Source organism: Canis lupus, chromosome 37, assembly GCF_003254725.2.
Source record: "Canis lupus dingo isolate Sandy chromosome 37, ASM325472v2, whole genome shotgun sequence".
Lineage (NCBI taxonomy): Eukaryota > Metazoa > Chordata > Mammalia > Carnivora > Canidae > Canis > Canis lupus.
The window spans coordinates 5911222-5934642 of record NC_064279.1 but is presented as its reverse complement, the minus strand read 5'-3'; the positions used below and the strand labels follow the sequence as shown (position 1 = coordinate 5934642).

The 23421-nt window shown below is 36.6% G+C and overlaps 1 protein-coding gene and 1 long non-coding RNA gene across 5 annotated transcripts in view; one reads left to right on the top strand and one right to left on the bottom strand.

The window, feature by feature from the left end:
• The window catches only part of DNAH7 (dynein axonemal heavy chain 7), a 241874-nt gene that overhangs the window by 165141 nt on the left and 53312 nt on the right, over positions 1-23421 (top strand). Inside the window, 4 exon segments of the mRNA XM_025442048.3 lie at positions 7200-7354; positions 11403-11593; positions 15417-15550; positions 16466-16801. Coding sequence (XP_025297833.3) covers positions 7200-7354; positions 11403-11593; positions 15417-15550; positions 16466-16801 — 816 coding nt within the window.
• The window catches only part of LOC112656669 (uncharacterized), a 136437-nt gene that overhangs the window by 96498 nt on the left and 16518 nt on the right, over positions 1-23421 (bottom strand). The gene's annotated exons all lie outside the window — the stretch shown is intronic.

The following is a 23421-nucleotide window of genomic DNA, read 5'->3' as shown; positions in this document are numbered from 1 at the left end:
GTTAAACAAGTATAATTTACACCATCTAAGAGAGTGTTGAATAGATGAAGTTTCACGTTGTTGCCTTTTCCCAATCTTAAGGGAATGGAATTAGCCTTTCACTTTGATGTATTGTATAAACTACAGGATTTTTTGTACATCCTTTTCATCAAGTAAAGGAAACTCTCTCTGTTTCCAGTTTACTGAGGGTTTTTATCATTAATACACGTTAAATTTGGGGGCACCTGGCTGGCTCAGTTAATCATCTGCCTTCAGTTTGGGTCATGATCCCAGGGTCCTGGGATCAAGCCCCACATCAGGTTCCCTTCCCCCTCTCCTCCTTGCTCATGCCTTCTCTCACTCTCTCTTTCAAATCAATCAATCAATCTTAAAAAAAAATGTTAAATTTTGTCAAGTGCTTGTTCTGTGTATATTGAGATATATTTTTTATTTCTAGTTTGTTAATATGGTGAACTGTACTGATTGATTTTTTATTTGAGCGAATGAGTCCATTTCAACGAAGTTGTCAAATTTATGGGGAGGGAGTTATTTGTAGTATCCCCTTGCCATCCTTTTAATCTCTGCAGGAATCTATAATGATAAACTTCTCTATCATTCCTGGTATTGGTAATTAGCATTTTCTTTGCTTTGCTTGATCAGATCAGTCTAGCTAGTCTTTGATAATTTTTCCAGATCCTATCTAAGAATAAGGCTTTCATTTCATTGCTTTTCTCTGTCTTTCTGGTTTTCCATTTTATTGGCTTCTGCTTTAATATTTATTCTTTTCTTTTGCTTCTTTTAGGTCAAAACTACTCTTCTTTCTGTGGTTTCCTGAGGTGAAAGCTTAAATTATTGATTTCAGGTTTTTCTTTTCTAATCCATGCGTTCACTGCTATACATTTCCCACTAAGCACTGCTTTAGCTGCATAGCACGAATTTTGATATGTTGTATTGTATTTTCTTTTCCTTTAAAATATGTTCCAATTTCTCTTGAGACTTCCTCTTTAATTTATAGGTCATTTAAAAATACATTAATTTCAAATATTTGCTAATTTTTAAGGTGTCTTTTGCTATTGTTTTATAATTTGTAATTTAATTCCAATATATGTTGTACGATTCCTTTAAATTTGTTAAAGTTTGTTGTATAGTATAAATATGCTCTGTCTTTGTGAATGCTCCATGTGTACTTGAAAAAAAATATATATTTTGTTATTGGGTAGAGGGCTCTTTAGATGTCAATTAGGTTGAGTTGTGTAATAGTATTTTCACATCTTCCATGCCCTTGCTAATTTGCTGTCTACTTATTGTCCCTTCAGTTCTATTAGTTTTGGCCTAATGTGTTTGGAGCTCTTTGCATAAGTATGTAGGATTATCATGTCTTCATGATAAATTGACCCTTTTATTACTATGTAATGTCTCGATCCTTGATAATTTTTCTTGTTCTGAAGTCTATACACAATTCAGCTTTCTTTTGATCAGTGTTTGCATGGTGTATCTTTTACCATGATTTTATTTAATATATATATATATATATTTAAAATGAGTATCTTGTAGACAGCATACAGTCAGAGCTTATATTTTTTTCCAAATTGGTAATGTCTCTCCATTAATTACTATGTTTAGACAACTTTACACTTAATGTCCTTGGTATAACTGAATTTAGATTTACCATTTTATTATTTTTCTTTTTTGTTCTTACATCTGATTTTCATTGTTCTGCTTCTCATTCTATTGGATTATTTGAATAATCCACAAGTTTTAGTATTCTATTTTCATTATAATGCTTTGCATTATTTTTTAGTATAAATTCTTTACTTAGAGATAATATTTTACCACTTCAAATTAAAATGTAAAATGTAGACAACCATGTAGGTCTCCTTTACCCTCCTCTGGTTATGTTATTATAGTAGTCATCTGTATACTTTGAAGCTCTCCCAACTTAATGTTTTTGTCTCAACATTTATACATATTTTAAAGAACTCAAGAGAAGAAAAATAGTCTATTTACCTTTTCATTGCTCTTTTTTTCTTTATAAAATTTACTATGGTATCATTTCCCTTCTGAGTAAAGAACTTTAGGTTTTTTTTATAGAAAATCTGCTGGCAAAGAATTTTTGTTTCCTTGATCTGAGAATGTCTTTATTTTGCCTTTATTCTTGAGGGATATATTTAGTGGATATAGAATTCTGTGTTGACAGTTCTTTTCATTCTACTAAGAATGTTCTGTGTTTGGGCTCTATGATTTGTGAGTCAAAATCTAAAGTCATCTGAATAAATGTCATCTATACATCTATAATATATCACTTTTCTCTGGTTGTTTTCAAAAATATTCTTTCAAATCTTTGGTGTTTAGCAGTTTGATTATAGTGTATCTGGATGTGTGCATTTTTGTGTGTTTTGTTTCTTAGTTTCTCCTTTTTTGAGGATTGCTCAGCTTTGTGAAACTGTAAATGTATGGGTTTCACTGAGTTTGAGAAAGTTTCAGCCATTATTTTTTCAAATATGTTTTCTGTATTAATCTCCTCCTCTCTTGGGACCCCTATCACATGAATATTAAACCTCTTTATATTTTTCTCACAGGTCTTGGAGGCTCTGTTTTATCTTTTTTCTCTCTCTTGTTAAGTGTTCAAATTGGATTATTTGTATGCATCTATCTTTTATTTTAAAGATTTTATTTATTTATTCATGAGAAACAGAGAGAGGCAGAGACGCAGGCAGAGGGAGAAGCAGGCTCCATGCAAGGAGCCTGATGTGGGACTTGAGCCCAGAAACCCAGGATGACACCCTGGCCCGAAGGCAGGCACTCAACCACTGACCCACTCAGGCATCCCTGCATCTGTCTTTTAGATTACTGACCTTCCTGTATCATCTCCTTTCTGCTATTGAATCATTACATTGGAATTCTTATTTCAGATATTTTTTGGTTCTAAAATTTCCTTTTGGTTCTTTTTATTCTGTTTCTCTCCCTTTCCATTCATTTATTTATTTATAAATATTTTATATATTTAGAGTGAGAGCTTAAGCCAGGGGAAAGGCAGAGGCAGAGAGAGAGAATCGCAAGGATACTCCCCATTCAGCACAGAGCCTGCCACAGGGCTCAGTCTCATGGCCCATGAGATCACGGCCTGGGCAGAAATCAGTAGTCCAACGGTTAACCACCTGAGCCACCCAGGCGCCCCACCCAATTTTTTTTTTTTTTTAATGTTTGCCTTTACATTTTGGAGAATGCTTATAGTAACTTCTTTAATTTTTTTTTTTTTCTGGTAGTTCCAGCTCTTGCTTTTTCTTTGAGAATTAGTCATATTCTGGCTCTTTGTATGTCAAGTAATTTTGGATTGCACCCTGTACCTTTTGAAAATGAAATTCTGGTTCCTATTAAAATCTTCTGGATAAGACTGATTTTTGTTTTATAGTAGTCAAACAACTTGGTTAGTTGGTTTCCTTCTGTGGATGATGTTTCCAGTGTCAGGTCATAATTGAAAGCCTTTGCTATGCTGCCTAGATATACTTCTAAGAATGCATTACTCAGAGGTTAGTCTGGGACTTTGGGTTTATGTTGTAGCTCAAAGCTTTTGGTATGCTTCTTTGGATGTGTTTTACACATGCACAGCTTGATAGTGAGCTCAGAAGTTGCATCTGAATTAAGGAATTCTTTCTTTGGTCTGTCTCCTCCAGAATTTCTCCCTTACTTTCCATATCCCAGCGACCCCCTTTTCTGGATTTTTCTGTCCAAAATGATTGTGTTCTCTGAGTTTCCGCTTCCTACACTTTTGTATAACACATGTCCATACTTGGGGCAAAGTGGTAAGAGGAAAAAAGAAAAATACTACAGTTCCCCCTGCTTTGGACTTTTTTTTTTCCTGCCAAATTGATATATTGAGCCTAAGTCACCAATGTGGTGTCATTTGGAGGTACAACCTTGGGAGGAGGTTACAGGGACATGAGGGTGGAGTCTTGAATGGGGCTAGTATCCTTAAGAGACACAGAGAGATCAATTTCTCTTTGCCACGTGAGAAGGCGATGAGACGACTGCCATCCAGAAACCAGAAGGAGGCCCTCACCAATCACTGGATCTGCTGGAACCTTGATTCTGGCTTCCCAGCCTCCAGAACTATGAAAAATGTCTGATATTTAAGCTACTCAGTCTACAGTCATTTGTTAGAATAGCCTGAGCAGATGAAGACACCTTGTACACCATGCACAGCACATGAGCCTTTGCTCAGCCCTGTTATTAAAGAGATTGGTTTCCTCTCAGTGTAGTAATGCCTGTACTACCGCTGCTTCTGCATAGGATTACAGTTCTGTGGGTGGCTTTGACCTGAGGACGGGGGCAGAAGAAAAAAGATTCCCCTGCCTCTCCCCCGCCCCACTCTCTGGCTCACACATGATTGTTTACTGTCTTCTAGTTTGAGTTTTTGCTCCCTGTGCCTACTGCCCAGGTGTCCCATTAGGCCCATTCTTTGACCAAAGCCAGAAAATGGAAAGGAAAACAAAACGACAAGAAACTCACTACCCCCCTTATTGGTCATTCCTCAAGTTCTAACTTTCTTCCCATTCACTTTTTATTATTTACTTTTTAGAATCTTTGAGTAAAATTTTGTATTTTGCCCAGAACCTTTCATTGTAACAGTGGAAGAGAAAGGCTATGACAGACTTAGCCCAGCTTGATCAGCACCAGAATCCTTTGTTCCAAACTTGAGATGGTATTCTTTGGACTGGTATCCTCTAGACAAGGATGATTGCTTTGAAAATACCTCTTTGGGAACATCTGGGTGGCTCAGGGGTTGAGCATCTGCCTTTGGCTCAGATCATGATCCTGAGGTCCTGGGATCAAGTCCCACATCAGGCTCTCTACAGGGAGCCTGCTTCTTCCTTTGCCTGTGTCTCTGTCTCTCTCTGTGTGGCCCTCATGAATAAATAAATAAAACTCTCTTTAAAAAATACCTGTTTTTTAGAATCTGTTAACCTGTATGAGGTTTGCTAGATGCTCTTTGTTGTTTACCTTCCGGTAGATTATCAAATTTTATTTGCTTTAGAGAAAAAGGATAAAGAAAAATCACTGTGGACATTTCCCTCAAAGAGTATCTAATTTAAATGAGTGATGCCATTAACAAATTTAAAAATTACCATAATAGAATATGATCATTGTATCAGAGCACCACACATGTAATCCAGATGAACTGCTGAAGAAGTTGACAGAAAAAGAGACTAGGATGGGTTTTGTATATTGTGTAACATTTGAGCTGACCCTGAAACACAACTAGGACTTGAACACGAAAGAATGAAGAAGTGCATTTTGGACAAAGGAAGAGTGTAAATATGGGTGATTAAACATTGTGATTAAAAATTGTGGAAGCAACAGAAGGCAGAGTGAGTCATTCAGTTTCTTAGGAAAGCATAACACACAGAATCCTCCCAACTTAAAAATATTTCGAAAATGTGACAGAATGAAACTTACATATTTATAAGTTGTATTTCTTTCTAATTTTCCTTCTCACTCCCTTTAGTTTCTTATGGAAATGTTTCTCTTTTTATTAGCTGATTACATCTAAGATACTACACTACTCTTTTTGCCTCATTTCTTCTTAAATATAATTAATATTATGATATGCACTGAATGATCCACAACCTCCCATTTGTACGTTGACTATATAACCCCCAATGTGACTATTTGGAGACTGGGCCTTTTTGGAGATAATTAATGATAGTGAGGTCAGAATAGTGGAGCCCTAATTCAATAGAACTGATGTCCTTATAATCGGAGATTAGAAAATACATTTCTGTTAGGATGGTCTGTGGTACTCCGTGTATCGCACACCATCTGAGCTGACCTTGAAACACAAGTAGGACTTGAACATGAAAGAATGAGGAAGAGGTGCATTTTAGACAAAGGAACAGTATGAACATGGGTATTGTGGTTAGAAATTGTAGAAGCAACAGAAGGAAGATGGAGTCATTCAATTTCAAGCTATTTCATTATATAACACTGATACTGGAGAACTAGACTATCTTCTTTCTAATATAAGCTACATGTTTTATTTTTTTTTATTCCAGGCTCTAACTTAAGTGTTAAAAAGGTGATTAATTCCATTTGGGACAAATTATCCTATAAAATTCTAAATTCATATTCTAAGGAGATGAAATTGAATAAACCACCCTGCTTCAGTCTCATGCTTTTTGTTTTGTTTTTGCCCCAGTCATATTTTATTTTTCTCCTCCTGTTCTTCTAATGATCTGTGTCCATTTGCTGTGCTCATTTTTGAAGAGCATGGCCGCATCTTTAGGAAAGTGGCCAAAATTATGGCTTGTGTTTACTGAAGCTTCCAAGAAAAAGAACAGTAATCTCAAGGCTGAGTCCATTTCACACAATCCAGAAAGCTACCTGGTTAGATGTCATTTGGCAATGGGAAATATTGGCTTTTTGTGACCCCACGGCACCCTGGAAAATAAACTACCTCGTGGTTTACTCCTCTTGTTCTTATCATAAAACAGGGAGCTGAGAATACAACAGGAAGTAGGAGCTCTCCCCGAGTGCAAAAACTGACTTTCAGAGAATATGTTTCTGTTCGTAAGAAGCTCACAAATATGTAATGAACTACAAATATGACATGAGATGTACAAGCACTTGAAACAAATACTGAGTTGATAGTTACATTAATGTTTTGGGGCCCAAGAGGTTTAGATGATTAAAATTAGGCTTTTTGCCTTATTTTTTAAAAACCATTATATCTTTAATGGCCTAGATTTCAAGGAGAGAGATAACGTCTCAATCCTTTCTCTTTTCCTCTTGTACAAGTGATAGCAAATTGAAGCCAGGAAACGGAGGGAACTCTTTCGTAGTCACAGGAGTAATTAATGAAGGTCAGGGCCTAGTGAAGAATGAGAGTTGCCTAATTTGCAGTATTCTTAATGGTTAATTGCACTAACTAGCAAAAGCAGCAAATATTTCTTTTTCAAAAATGTAATTTAACCTTTACAGAATTGTAATTTTCCAAAAGGAGTAAAAGAAAATCTTGTGTTTGCCAAGTGATTTTTTTACAGTGTCGTTTAATAGCCTGTTCAATCTAAATGTCTCTGCTATAAGAGCATAGTTTCTAAAGATAAGTTAAAAAGTAAAATATTACTGTAAAGTATAAACTGTAAGAAAGTGATGTGTGTGTGACTAAGTAGCCTAGAGACAAGTCATGACTTGGCTAGCACTGTCTTTCTTCCCCCTTTCAGGAATGCAAGAAGATGGCCCCTGATGATAGATCCTCAAGGTCAGGCTAATAAATGGGTCAAGAACATGGAAAAAGCCAATAGTCTTCAAGTGGTTAAATTAAATGATCCTGACTATGTCAGGACTCTGGAAAACTGCATCCAGTTTGGTACCCCTGGTATGTATGCAAATAATAATTATACTTTACAGAAATGCCTGGAGAAGGCACAATTAACCCAAAAGAATGAAGGGTTTTTTTCTTCTTTAAAAAGATAGTTGTGCCAGATTCATCTTCAATAAATAATGACTTTGTTATGTCTTTCATTACTTATTGATAATTAATCGGGAACTCAAGAGATGATTGTTCTTGCCGGTTAGGTTGTTTTCTTTGTCCCAAGATTCATTTGCGATGCATCCTCTAATGTAGCTGTTTTCATTTTTGTCTGTGCTGTGCCACTCTGTAGTTCCTGTTACAACTCCACTTCTGCAATTAAAAGAGCCACTTGATATGCCAGGAGTATTTTAACACAACATTAGTCCAATTATCTATTTATTCTTCTTTCGATTGTCCTACCAAAGTGGCAGCGAAGTGAATACACATTTCGCATGGCTGACTATTATCTGCCACAATGGAGAGATTAGAAACATGACAAGGATTTTTCAGTAAAGCCCCATGTGCATGTCCCATTTGTCAAAACTAAATATTTATGATTTGAGTAAATTGGGGTTGTCACATTTTAAATCTATGTTACCTATCAAGTTTTGACTATTTACTTGACCAAATAAATACATGTAAGTATTATGAAACTACAGTGTATTTATCCCTAGGATGAGTTTAGCAAATCCCAGTTGCTATTAGAGCTAATACTGCGTGAAGAATTAGAACAAATGTATCAGGTAGTCTCAGGCATTTTATTTTTGCATATCAACAATGAGCTAATGCTGTTCTTTTTACTTTTGAACAGAGCTTGAAACTTTGTTTTTTTAAAGATTTTTATTTCTTTTAGAGAGAGCATGAGCAGATTGGGGGAAAGGGGAGGAGGAGAGAAAGAATCCCAAACCCCAGGCCTACTCGGTGCTGAGCGCAGAGCCTGATGCAGAGCTCAGTTTCACAACCCTGAGAGGGTGACCTGAGCCAGTCGGGTGCTCAACCGACTAAGCCACCCAGGCGCCCCTGACCAAGGTTTGAAAATCTCTACAAGATAAAATGTAGTTGGCAAATTGAACACCAATAAAAATAAATTTATTATTTAAAAAAAAGATAAAATGTAAAAAAAGAAAAGAAGTGTAAACACATTTGAAATCAAGTAGGAAATGGGCAAGGGGGAGCTCTTTGCTACGACAATGTTAAAAGCTACAAATAAAGTTTTAAAAACTAGCATTTTATGACAACAAATGATATTTCCCCAATATTTGATACCCGATAATTGGTACCCCTCTGTGTGGGCAACATTGCATTCATAGTTAAGAAAGAAACTTCCTAACTTCTACTGTGGTTGTATATGAACATGTGACTATGGTCTGGCCATCAAGATGTAAGTAGAAGTGCCATTTGTGATTCTCAGGAAATATTTTTAAAGGATGTTTTCTCCTTTTCTGTTTTTTCTTTCTTTCTGATGGTGGGAATATGGATGTCATTTGAAAGGCCATTTCGGCCAAAAAGATCAAAGCCACATAATAAGAATAGCAAAGGAGCAAGATGTCCCAGCTTGGATCTCTGACAGCTCGGACACACTGTCCTTCAACCCGGGGCTGATTAGCTCAGGCTCCCTTTACCTGAAAGCCTGAGCTAATACAGACACAATAAGCCTTTTTTTGTGTCACTTTTGTTGTGGGTTTTTAATCACTTGGAGCTGTACTGAATTGTAAATAACATACACAATAAGAAAATGGGCAAGTATACTGATATATAATGTTAAGAGGGAAAAAATGTAATTAGACAAAGAACATCTAAAACATCAAGCCTTGGATACGATTTTTAACTATTTTTTACCTATCAAATTGTAAAAGTCATGAATGGAGTATTTAACATCAGCAGTCTGACACAGTGGTTAAAGGAACTGTGTAAGGAATCATACTGCTTAGTTCAAGTATCTGCTTTGCCATTTACTAGATGATTTAACTGAAAATTTTAGCTCCGTTGCCTTGCCCTAGTTTGCCCATATGTAAAACTGGGGTAACAATATTCCATGCTTTTTAAAGCATTTGAGGATGAGAAAATAAAATGTCAACACGGTGCCTAGCATTTCTAAGTACATTATTATATAAAAAGTTTGAGGGATCCCTGGGTGGCGCAGCGGTTTAGCGCCTGCCTTTGGCCCAGAGCGCGATCCTGGAGACCTGGGATCGAATCCCACATCGGGGTCCCGGTGCATGGAGCCTGCTTCTCCCTCTGCCTGTGTCTCTGCCTCCCTTTCTCTCTCTCTCTCTGTGACTATCATAAATAAATAAAAAAACTTAAAAAAAAAAAAAAGTTTGAAAAGAAAAAAAAAAGGAGTGCTCATTGCAACTCTGACATTTCTGCAGCCATTCAGGAAAGTAATTTGGCAATATAAATAGCCTTTAAATTAATTGCGCTTCTAGGACTCCAGCTTGATTAAGTAATCAGAGATGAACACAAGGGTTTATTCAAAAAGATGTTCGCTGTAGCATTATTAACAATAGAAAAATGGAAGCAATCTAAATAATAGATTAATGTATTTAATCCATTATAATGCACTCATATTATTTAACTACGAAAAATAATCATTTTATTCAAGCAGAAAATGAAAATGAATTTTAAAATTATCTGGCATGCCTGCTTTGGTTAATTAAGATCTCGCTGCTGAAGGAGATTGACAAGACAATTTTAGGGATCCGTTTAGCCAAGAGCAACCTCTGGGAAGGAGCAGTATATGTCTGCAATAAAGGTTCAAATACCTGTCATCCCAGTGCTCTATGATTCCTCTTTCCCTTCAAGCTTGCATACCCAGACCCCCAAAGGACTTGTGAAAACACCGCTACTCAAGGTTGGCCTCAGTAGCACCCCAAACACCAAAATGTAAGAAGACTAATTTGGCAAATGTATCCTGAGCCTTAACAATGTCACTGATCTTTCTTCCAGGGATTCCCCTTCTAGAATGCTATCATAAGAAAGTATTTGTAGGCACAAAGTTTTTGTATACAGATTTATTTATAATAAGAACAGAAAGCAATCCAAATATCTAACCATAGAGAATTGACTTAAAAAATGAGATAAAATTAATATGAAACTATTATGCCGTGATTAAAAGTATGTTGGTTTTAATTGGAATGTTTATGGTATAATGTCAAGCAAAGTGATTGGGATGCAAAATTAGATACATTGTTTAGTCTCAATTGTGCATAGAAAAGATAAATAAAAATACCGAAGAGAAAAATTTATTCAGCAATTATCATACTTTGGTGTCATTTTTCTACCAAACTATATATGAATATGAGTCAATTATCTAAAACATTTAAAAGAGTCAATTATCTAAAACATTCAAAAGATAAGCTGAGCCAAACTAAAAATTTTAAGAGTCTTTTTGAGCAAAAATTAGTTGGAATTAGGGCAGCGCCAAACAGGAAGTGGTTAGGGTACCCCAGTGACCAGAGCTGGGGAGAGGGAGCAAGCCGGGAGCACAGAAAGGAAATTATTCAGTTGACCATGGCTTAAAACCTAAGTGGCTGTTTGCAGTTGGTTATCCTTGGGATTCTGATTTTGATTTGATTTTGTAACCTTGAGACATTTGTAAGCTTAGATTTTGGTTTCCTTATTTAGGTCACAGTAGCGTGAGAGCCAGCTCCGTCTAATGGCCTCCTCATTTTAACACTTTTATTCTTCCCTACATTTTTCACATGTTCCACAATAAGCAGGAGTCACTTTCATACTTAAGAATATAATAACCATTTGAAAACTACAACTCAAAATGCTTATTCTCTGGTGCCTCAGACAGATAGACCTCACCGCCATGACACTTGAGCACCTAGTGCGGAGCCCCGCGTAGGCCAAGAAGGATGGAGGGAGGCAAAGTGACCAGACCCACCAGTTAGGCTCATCCCACAGGCATCCTATGATTTGTATGATATTGCTTCCTTAGAGGACAAAAATAAGTTTATAGGTAATGAGGCCTAACAGCAATCTAGAAGCTGAGAGAATTTGGAGCGTTGAATGTTTACAGTCAGTATTTAAAATAACATGGTCTCTTTTTCTCATTTTACTCCAGTGCTGCTAGAAAATGTCGGAGAAGAACTAGATCCTATTCTGGAACCTCTTCTACTAAAGCAGACCTTTAAGCAGGGTGGGAGTACATGTATCCGACTTGGGGACTCTACCATTGAATATGCACCGGATTTCCGCTTCTATATTACTACCAAGCTAAGAAATCCTCATTATCTTCCTGAAACATCAGTAAAGGCCAGTATCTAAAGTGAATGTTTCTTTATTGAATTTTACAATTAATGACTTTATTTTCCTCCTAAGCCGTAAGAAGGACAGGTCTTCCTAAGAAAAATAGATTTTGTCCTTTTTTGGCATTTCCTGAAATTGCTATAATAATTTCCAAGTGTTTGTTTTGTGTGTGCATGTAAGTAATAAAGGAGCCTTCAGTATGCAGTGGGGGGAAAAAAAAGATTTTTGAGAATCTAATTTCTATGATTGATATTATTCTTAGAATCTCATTGTTAAGCAGAGATGACATATATGCACCTCCTTTGTAATAAATGATAATATGCTAATTCTTGGCATTGGAATTAACAAAAATCCATTCTTCTTTCTCAGAATGAGGTTGCTGTTATCTGATTTTATATAGTGACTTACAAGAACTGATTGTGATCACTGGTTCTTTGAAAATACTAGAAATTCCTTTCGAGAGCAAAGTTAGTTTTAAGTTTTAGTCAATGACTAAAATCCCTTGAGATGTTGATCTGCAACTGAACTCATGGAGGTCATTCCATTTTTTATTCCCAAATCTTGGTGCTTGATAAATGTTTGTGGAATGAGCAAAGGAGAAAGGGATAACTTTCATTTACAGCTGGCCGGAGAGGACATTAAGAAATGTTGATTCAGATTTTGAAAGTCACATATGGAGACAAGATTTGGCTAGTGAGTTCAAAAACTGTCTCAACTAGAAATATTTAAATTAAGGTAGGCATCTTTCTACAGAGGCAGAGGAAGCACAAAGGTGCTATAATTCATTCCCTCCAAGATGAATAAACATGGTCACTGTTCCCAAGAGGTTTACACTGTAAATAATGTGTATGTAGAGTGACCCTATTTATGACTGGGAAAACACAGGCGCTCACAATTGGAGGCATACTTTAGCCTGGACATTCAGAGAAGCCAAGAAGACTGAGGGAAACTGGGGTCACCCTTGAGCTTAGTTTTTAAAACAGAATGTTACAATACGGAAATTCTTGGCCACTATTTTAACTAATTAAAATGTTATCTAAACACCAAAAATTGCATATTGCCTGGTTATCTATTAGGAGGGGTTTGTAACTAGTAGTTATTAAGAACATGATTCTGGAGCTTGGTTCAAATTCTAGCTTTATCACTTGCCAATTGTGTGATGTTAGCCAAGTTATTTAATCTCTCTGTGCCTCCATTCCTTAGTCTAGAAAACGGGAATAAGAAATCTCCATCTCAAAAAAACAAACAAAAAAAAGAAAAAAGAAAAAAAGAAATCTCCATCTCATAGAACAGTATAAAGACTAAAGTCATCTATGCGAAGGCTTAGAATAAGACCCAGCACAGTGTTAAATGAGTGTTAATGATTAGGATTGTTATTTAACTTTTAAACATAAGTGAGAAAGAATGAAACATAAAATGAAATGTTAAAATTCCAAAGCTGTGGGTTTTTTTTTAATAGATGACATGAAAAACCATTTATACTTTTCAGTGAGATCTATGAAAATTTCACAAATAACGAATAATTCTTAGTTCATCAGTAACTAGTTATAGAAGTTATAAGCCGCTGTGGGAAGGAAACTGATCTATGATTCACTATCGAAATCCTTAAGATCCCCAAGGTGTCTTATTGCTTCATTATTTTTAATTGCCGGAATTGATTAAACAGGGATTAGAAAACATAGTGAGGCAGTTACTTGCTTTCATTTACAAATTAAAATACTTCCTCTAAATCCTATTTTTAGGATCTTTTATGTACCTTTGCTTTCAAAAGTTCCCAAGGGATGATATCATGCTGCTATAATCCTTTTGACTCTAAAGGAAAGTAAAATTATGAAATCATATGTTATATAATTTGAAATGTTTCTTTGTTAATATTTGTTTGAATGTTTATTGTTATTCGTGAGTGAATGCCTAGATTTACAAAATCTTGATCTCATAAGATCCCGCATTAATGGACTATGAATGAATACCTCTTTGTGTCTGAACACAAGAAGGTAAAAGTTGTAAAACATGTATTTGGCTCAATACTAGGACTATGGTTTGGGCATTAAAGAAAATATAACTCCCGTGCTTGGTTTCTCATGTCAGAAGGGAAAAACTCTTGAAAGCTTTATTTTTCCCCATGAATAAATGCCAAAGCCGGAGAGCATTACAAAATAACATTTAATGAGTTTTTTAATTGTTCGATTTTAGGAATTTCTTATTATCCCATCTAAGTTTATGATTATGCTCATGTAATCTATCCCTAGTGGTATCCAAGGCCCATCACGGGTCAAGTGAAGGGGGGCAAGTGTAACCTAGACAAAACCGCCATGGAGAAGTTACCGGGTTTGGGCAGGGCTGGGGGTCACCTGCCTAGGGGCACTTTACACTTTCTGATCACAGGTGGGACATTTTCTTACAAAAACAGAATCACTCTATTCTTGCAGAGGGAACCTCCTCAAATTCTCTTACTAGGCGAGGGGGGGAACCTAAAGTCTCCCACCAATGGCCTGAGCTGAAGCCCCTACAGATATTTCACAGCCAGCGTGCATGGGATTTCACCATCAGTTCAGCAGAGCAGAAATGAAAGGCACGTGAAAGGAGGCATGGGAGGTGATGTTGAAGACCTAAGGGTAGACCTCAACTCAAGACACAAGGGCAGAGGGCAGGCAGATTGCAAAAGAGATGTGTAAAAAGGCTGGAGTGGAGGGTGGGGGTCAAATTAAGCAACAGTCAAGTAAGTGTTTATTGATCTGTGGGTTCGTTGATGACCAGAGCCAGGAAGTTTTTCTAGCTTATTGCTGTGTGTATTGATGGGTGTGTGGAGGCTGGGGTGAGAGCAGGTGGTAGAGCACTGGAGAATGGAATGAGACTGAGACAGAAAGCACATATGAATACCATTATCACTAAGTATAGTTGTGAAGGCCCAGAGAGAGATCATTCCATTGCTGGAAGGGATTGTAGGGGGAGCAAGAGAATGACTTATTTATTTGCTTTGTGAAAGAGAGACCTTAGCGTGATTACTTTCCCACTTCCAGGAAAGAACCAGGGGAGGAGGAACTTTAAGATGTAGGAAAGAGAGCCTATAGGAGTCATTACAGACGGAGAGAAAGTAGGTGTTGAGAGACCGCACCTTGATGGACACCATTAAAACAGCGCATTCCCTCGTTCACAATAGTGACTGGTCATATTGTCGTATGATTGTATAATCGGCCACATTATAATATTCTATTGTATATCATGCGTTACCTAGTATGTGATATGATCATCACATTGTAAATATCATGTATACTCATGACAGGTAATGACAGTGTTCTTTTTCCCTCTATCTCACTTGATAAGATTTCCTTTACTTTTTGACACCGTTAGGATCCCTAACATGTAAATCAGCTCATCCAGCCAGGATGAAGGGTAGTTTTCAACCTGATTCCAATTGACTTGGGGATTTATTCATTCATGAGAAACAGAGAGAGAGAGAGAGGGAGGCAGAGACACAGGTAGAGGAAGAAGCAGGCTCCATGCAGGGAGCCCAACGTGGGATTCGATCCCGGGTCTCCAGGATCACGCCCTGGGCTGAAGGTGGCGCTAAACCACTGAGATCCCCGGGCTGCCCTGACTTGGGGATTAAACAGTTTGTCAACAATTGGATCATTCGAAATAGGAATAAATTGATCACCAAACAAAACCTTTTGAAATATTATGTTTATGACTATGAGAAACGTCTACAAATTTCACTTGTCACATATACTACTATAGTAATGAGTCCATTTTAAGGTCAGAACTTAAAAAAGCAGAGGCTTTCTCAGTAAAACAACTGTGCAATTCTTGTATATTCTTTCATTTACAGGTAACATTACTAAACTTCATGATCACTTCTGAGGGAATGCAAGATCAGCTATTGGGAATCGTGGTGGCACGAGAGAGGCCAGACCTTGAAGAAGAAAAGCAAGCCTTGATACTACAAGGAGCTGAAAACAAAAGGTTTCCAACATTATAAAACACGGAATTGTTGGGGCAACTGGGTGGCTCAGCCGGTTAAGCACTGGACTCTTGATTTCAGCTCAGGTCGTGATCTCAGGCTCCGTGCTCAGCAGAGTCTGCTTACGATTCTCTCTTCCCCCACCTCCCATCCTCACCTACTCACTCATACATGTTCGCGTGCTCGCTCTCTCTCTTTCTCTCTAGAACAAAGCAAAACACAGGATTGTTCTTACTTGTTTCAGGATCACTTAGAATGGATTAAAGTACATGTTAAAGATCTATTTTGTTAGATTTAGCAGATGCATCGAAGGGGAAGATTTAAGAGGAAAAGATAAGGCATCCCAATGCCGTGGTGTTCATGTAGAAAACTGCCTAAGAGTATATTTCTATATACAAGTTCTCAGCCCCTGGAAGCCCTGGAAGGCCTACCACCAATCAAGGCAATGTATTTTCAACGACTCGTTTTAGCACAAAAGTTGTAGTATTCATTATGTAATTGATGTTATCTGTTTTCCCCGGAGCACAGTCTGAGTGGACACTCTGCATCCCAGTTTCTGCTCATAGTATCTCTAGCATAGGCACCAAGGCTGAAGCTCCAGGAGTCATGAAAAATTTTAGAAAATAAATGGAGCGATGCTTTCATTCACTCAGGGCTGAGATACTTGATGGGCTTACACCTCTCCCTCTAGTTACCACGCAAATGATGGTCGGGAAGAGAAGTGGAGCAGAAAGGCCTGTCTTTCTGACATTTTGCAAGATAAGAAATTAATTATACAATATCACCGTTACGGGTATTTGTCACAAAGTGATGCATTTCTTGGGTTACAAGCTCTTTGTTTCTCATACAAGAATGTGTGCGTGAAGGGATTTTAAACGATTTCTTTTTTCTTCTGCGAAAATTGTGTTTTATTCCAGGCAGTTAAAGGAAATAGAGGACAAGATTTTAGAAGTTCTTTCATCTTCTGAAGGCAATATATTAGAAGATGAAACTGCTATTAAGATATTATCTTCCTCCAAGGCTTTGGCTAATGAGATTTCTCAAAAGCAGGAAGTAGCTGAAGAGACAGAGAAGAAGATTGATAGCACCCGCATGGGCTATCGGCCTATCGCCATCCATTCCACCATCCTGTTCTTCTCTATTGCCGACCTAGCTAACATCGAGCCCATGTACCAATACTCACTGACCTGGTTTATTAATCTTTATATCCTGTCTATCGAAAATTCAGAGAAATCAGAAATTTTAGTAAAAAGGTATGGAAAAGAAATACTATTCATTACTGACTATTATATTATTTATAAATATACTGACTATTACTACTGACTATTACTATTTATTTATTTATTACTGCATGAAAATGCAATAGTAATTGGTGGCTCTCACTGCTGTTACAGAAATGCCGTGAGCATGACTCTTATGGCTAATGTGGGCTTGATTAATCATCGTGCTAGAAATAAATTTGAGGGTGAGAAAAGGAATAAGTGTGGCCAAATTCAGCCTGCCAGGAAGTCATTTACAGGGAGATAGGATTATAATGTCATTCTAAAGAGAGGAAACACTTATCTCTGCTTATCATTTACCAAAAGTATTTGTGATTGGAGGTTTGGAAAGAATGGTTAAGACCTTGAAAAGACGGGGCTCTTACCGTCTGTAAACTCGCATTCCAAAAGTCACATAGTTACAGTTTGTCAAGTAACAGGGTTTTAAAAAATACCTTATTGTGATTAGTTGGGTTATTCTTATTTACGTAAAATACCTTATTTTCCAGTTGGCTATCGTAATAAATAAAGGGATTAGGACCTTACGTAACACTAAATGTATGAGAGAGTAGAATTTCATTTATTATCAGGTAAGTTTTAGTTTGGTATTAAAACATATTTTTAATGAGCTCTAACACGAAATTACCTCTTGAACAAAGAAAATTGCTCATTGCAATCATTGCACTCTCCAACTTTATTGATCAGTAGGAAGCGAGGTACTTCAGTTTCTTGACTGCTCATACCCACAAAGGAAATTCAGTTTAATACTTATCACTTGGCAGTGAAGAATTAGTTTTTAGAGATTCAAAATGAGAACCTCCTGACAATCTGAATTGAATTCCTTTCATTTACCATGTAGAACTCTGCTAAATTTTGAATATTCTTAAACTGAGTAGTTTCATTGTTAGTATCATTATTTTACAACCTTGAATTTGAGATCAATAAAGGTGTAAAGACCAGCACATGGCTTAGCATACAATTTCTCAGCTGTCTGCCCGTGAGAAATAGGAGGTGGACATCTTCAAGAAGACACATGTGATGGTGGAGTTTAAAGTATGTTTTCATATTATGATATTTGAAAATGTTTCATTTATTTCTCTATTCCTTCCAGAATCTGAAATTTTCAAGGGTAGGAGGGGATTACTGAAATAGAGAAAATAAGATTTTTTAGCTCCCTTTCTTCGAATCATTCCCAGCCATGTGCATTGTTAGTTAATCAAACAAGCATGTCTGGTTTTCATACTAGGTTCTGAGTTCCCTGAGATAAGGGTTTTGGCGGTTTTGTTTGTTTTTCTAATATTCCCAGAACTTATCACAGTACTGATCACATGGAGCCACAATAGCAAACAATGTTTTGTTTCTCAATGCAGTTCTTTTTCTCTACCTTTTTAAAACCAGGTCACCCAAATATTATCATCTTAAGTACTTTTAAATTGAAATATTTGCTGGACGGACGCCTGGGTGGCTCAGTGGCTGAGTGTCTGCCTTCAGCTCAGGGCATGATCCTGGAGTCTCGGGATTGAGTCCCACATAGGACTCCCAGCGTGGAGCCTGCTTCTCCCTCTCCTGTGTCTCTACCTCTCTCTCTGTGTTCTCTCATGAATAAATAAATAAAATCCTAAAAAAAAAAAAAAAAAAGTATTTGCTGGAATCTAGAGAAGAAAATTTCTTTGCTCTGCTGCTTAAAGACATGTTTTATGTACAAGAGTTAAAAATCAGAACAATTTTTTGCTTTACAACTAATTGGTTCCTTTATTATGACTTGTTTCATCATATTAGAAGTCATCCACACATATGACATGTTTCTTCATAATTATGACTATAGTCCCTTATGATTTATGGAAAATCAAATCCTTTTACCCAGATATGAGATTAGGATGAAATCTAGAAAATAAAATGTGTCTTTTTTACTTAAAATCCCTTAATTTTAATACAGTGAAAATCCCATTCATGCCTCTAGTGAGCCTGAAAGTATAATTCTGGAACCAACTAAAGAGTAAATAGGAAAGCATATTTGAAAATTTCACAGAAATTGTTAGTATACACTCAGAAGCATGCAGAAATCAGAGTATTTGCTCAACTTTCTTTTTTTTTTAAAGATTTATTTATTTATTTATTTATTTATTTATTTATTTATTTATTATTATGAATGATAGAGAGAGGCAGAGACACAGGAGGAGGGAGAAGCAGGCTCCATGCCAGGAGCCCGACGTGAGACTCGATCCCGGGACTCCAGGATCACACCCTGGGCCAAAGACAGGCGCTAAACCACTGAGCCACTCAGGGATCCCCTTTGCTCAACTTTCATGACTGAGCAAACCTGTGTAACTAGCACCCGGATTAAGACCCAGAAGGTTACAGACAGCCCAGAAACCCGGCTTTGTGTCCCCTTCTAGTAACTAACCAAACCTCTTCCACCAAGCTAAAGACGGTCCTGATTTCCAACACCATAAATTAGTTTTGCCTGTTGTAGCAGAACTTCATGAATGGGATCACAGTGTGTGCGCTTGTTTGTCTGGCATCTCATACTCAACGTTTCATTTGTGAAATTCATAGTGTTTTGTGTAGTGCAGTGGTTTATTCACTTCCATTGTGCTGGTATATTGTTGCAGAAGTATCCAAGCAAAATATTTTCTCAACCCAGAAATTTTCCTTACAAAGGTAGTAGAGAAAGAAAACAAGTTTATCATGCGGTACCATTAAACCAGAATGTGTTGCACATCACAGGCAGTCCACTAAGAGATTGCAAAAAGGCAGAAATCTCATCCCAAATTTATCTGCTAATTGAAGTGACCATCTGTGCTAGCAAACTGGCTTGAGCCAGAGGAGAACCACACAGTGAGTTGTGGAGGCGTTCCCTTTTCCCCACGTGCTGGCCACCACCTATTATCTCTTGCGTTCTGTTAGGAGGGGAGGTGATCTCTCGTGGTGTTGATCTGCATTTCCCTGGTAATTAGTGATGCTGAGCAGCTTTTCACGTGCCTGTTACCAATTCTGATGTCCTCTTTAGGAAAATGTCTATTCAGGTCTTCTGCCCATTTTTAAGTCAGATTGTTTTTGTGTTATTGTTAGCTCTTTGTATATTTTGCACCTTAATTCTTAATCTGACATATGGTTTGCAAAAATTTTCTCTCATGGTTGCCCTTTGTTTTGTTTTCCTTTGGGTTTTTTTTTTTTGTTTGCTCGTTTTGAAGTATAGTTAACACACAATGTTGCATTAGTTTCAGGTGTACAACACAGTGATTCACTTTCTCTAGATGTAGTGCTCACCGCGAGTGTAGCTCCCATCTGGCACCGTACAACGCTGTTGCAATGCCACTGACTTACTCCCTATGCGGTACCTTTTATTCCCATGACTTACTCATTCCATAACTGGAAGCCTGTATCTCCCACTCCCCTTCACTCATTTTGCCCATCCTCCCAACACCCTCCCCTCTGGCAACCATCACTTCTCTGTATTTATGGGTCTGTTTCTGCATTTTGTTTGTTTGGTTTGTTTTTTAGATTCCACATAGGAGTGAAATCTTATGGTATCTGTCTTTCTCTGTCCAACTTATTTCACTTAGCATCATATCCTCTAGGTCCCTCCATGTTGTTACAAATGGCAAGATCTCATTCTTTTCTATGGCTGAGGAATAGTCCATTGTATCTATATGTGTACCCCCCATTTTCTCTATCCATCCATCCGTCAATAGGCACTTGGGTTGCTTCTATATCTTGGCTCTTGTAAATAATGCAGCAGTAAACATAGAGGCGTATATATCTTTTCAAATTACTGTTTTCATTTTCTATGGGTAAATACCTAAGAGTGGAATTACTATTTTAAAATTTTTATTTTAATGTTTTTGAGGAACTTCCTTACTGTTTTCCACAGTGGCTGTGCCACTCTACATTCCCACCAGCAGGGCACAGGGTTCCTTTTGTTCTACATCCTTACCAACACTTCTTGTTTTTCTGATTCTAGTGATGCTGAAAAGTGTCCAGTGATACCTCATTGTGGTTTTGATTTGCATTTCCTGGGTGATTAGTGATGTTGAGCATCTTTTCATGTGTCTGTTTGACATCTGTATGTCTTTGGAAAAATGTCTGTTCAGATCCTCTGCCTATTTTTAATCAGGTTATTTGAGTTTTTGGTTTTTAAGCTGTAGAAGTTGTTTATATATTTTGCTTAGTAATCCCTCATCAGACGTATCATATGTGCATAACTTCTCCCGTTCACTGGGTTGCCTTTTTGTGTTGATAGTTGTCTTCACTGTGCTTCATTCTTTGTTTATTTTTTAATTTCTGTAGTCCCAATAGTTTATTTTTGGTTTTGTTTCCCTTGCCCAAGGAGACATATCTAGAAAAATGTTGCTAAGGCCAATATGAAAGAAATTACTGCCTGTTTTCTTCTAGGAGTTTTATGGTTCCAGGTCTCACATTGAGATCTTTAATCCATTATGAGTTTACTTTTGGTGTAAGAAAATGGCCCAGTTTCATTCTTCTACAAGTCGCTGTCCAGTTTTCCCAGCACCATTTGTTGAAAAGACTGTCTTTTCCCCCGTTGTGTATTTTTGCCTCCTTTGTCACAGATTAATTGCCCATATAAGCATAGGTTTATTTCTTGGCACTATTTTGTTAATTGTTTCTTTTGCTGTGCAGAAGCTTTTGGGTTTGAATTAGTCCCATTTATTGATTTTTGCTTATGTTTGTGCTTTTGGTGTCATGTTCAAGAAAATCAGTGCTGAAATCAACATTGATAGGTTTCTTCCCTATGTTTTCTTCTAGGAGTTTTAAGGTATCAGGTCTTAAGTTTACATCTTTGACCCATTGGGAGTTGATTTTTTATAAGTGGCATGCTATTGGTGTCTATTTTCATTGTCCTGCGTGTCCATGGTCTGCCATTTGTGACATTGATCGACATTGACATTGTATATACGTCAATATGTCATATATATATATTGTATATATGTATATATGGTAACATTGGTTACCACACTGTGCTAAGATAAATCAGAAAAAGAGAAGTACTGTGGATACCCCTTATATGTGGAATCAGAAAAAAATTCATACCTCTAAAAACAAAAAACAACAGTAAAATGATGGTTGCCAGGAGGAGGGGGTAGATAGGATAAACTGATGGTGTTTAATGGTATAAACTTATAGCAACTAGTAAAATTATCTCTTATTTCCTTTTATGGAAACATATTTCATTTTTGTTTACCTTCTAATATTTTTATTCATAATAATTCTTAACTATTATACCAAACATACATTATGACTGCTATGACATAGCCATATATATAAATATGTATACTGTGAAATAGCCATCGTAATTTGGATCACCTGTTTTTTTTAATCAAATTTTTAATTAGAAAATAAATACCTGTAGCAAAAAAACACATAAGTACAGAAACAAAAATCTAACAAAGATATAGCTTTGTTACAGGGACCAAAGTAAAATCTCTCTCAGAAAACTATGTAAGTGTATACACACACATGCACAGTTTCCTTTTTCTTTTCCTTCCACTTCTATCAAGATAATTTTTCCCATGTTATTAAAGACTCTTCTGAAACATAATTTTTAGTGGTTGCACAATACACCATTTTATGAATGTGCTATAATTTTCTTATTGTAAGATTCAAAAGTAATCTCCAGCTTTCAAATTATAAATAATATTACAATAAATAAAAGCATCCACATTGTTAATTATTTCTATAGGCTAGAACCCCCAAATTAGGACAAAGGTAGTTACTTCTTTCAGAACCTTGGATGGTTATTCAAATATACAACTCTATCAGAGTGACACAAATGATCTTATAACCCTGTCTCATGCATCAGCATTGAAAATGATCATTTTTATCTACTTTTTCACTGTAACAGATTATTAAAAAATTGTATTTTAATCTGCATTTTTACCACTAATGAGTCTGAACTTGAATTTCTAATACCAGTGACCCTTATAATTTTTCCCTCAATCTTCCTCTCTATAAGCGGAAATTTGTTTTAAGGTGCATTTTTATTTTATTTTAGAAAGACCAAATCTGAGCTACCCTGTATTAATTGCACTGTTACAGATGAGACAAATTAAATGCCAAGTGTGAAAAGACCATGATTAGCATAAAAATAGGGACAAGAATAGTATGATTATTTTAAATCTTCAGAGAATTCAACTATATTTCAGCAACTAGTTTCAAAGCCCTCTCTACCAAGCCCTTTTTCAGAGGGTTTTCTCAACTAGAAATAAAATACATCAATTTGTTGTATTTTTTTTTTTTTTTTTTAATGAGAATGCTGGCAGGGGACAAAATAATTAAAGAATAGACAAGTAAGGAAAAAAATAGAGCTGAGATGTTCGGTAGCCTAGAATATCAGTCTGAAAATAGCCAAGATATGGTGGTACTGATAGATTATTCTTTCAAGACACATTAAGAAACATTGGTAGAATTTTGCTTAGCCAAAATCAAACTATACTAATTTTTCCTTCAGTTAAATTAATCTGCTTAGTTTGGGCCATTGTCAATCATTAACTCTCTGCAAAGGTTTTCAGCCAACTGTTCATTTCTATTACCACTATTATAACCTAGAAATATTTCAATGATGAAGTTTATTTTCCTTATGACATAATTAAATG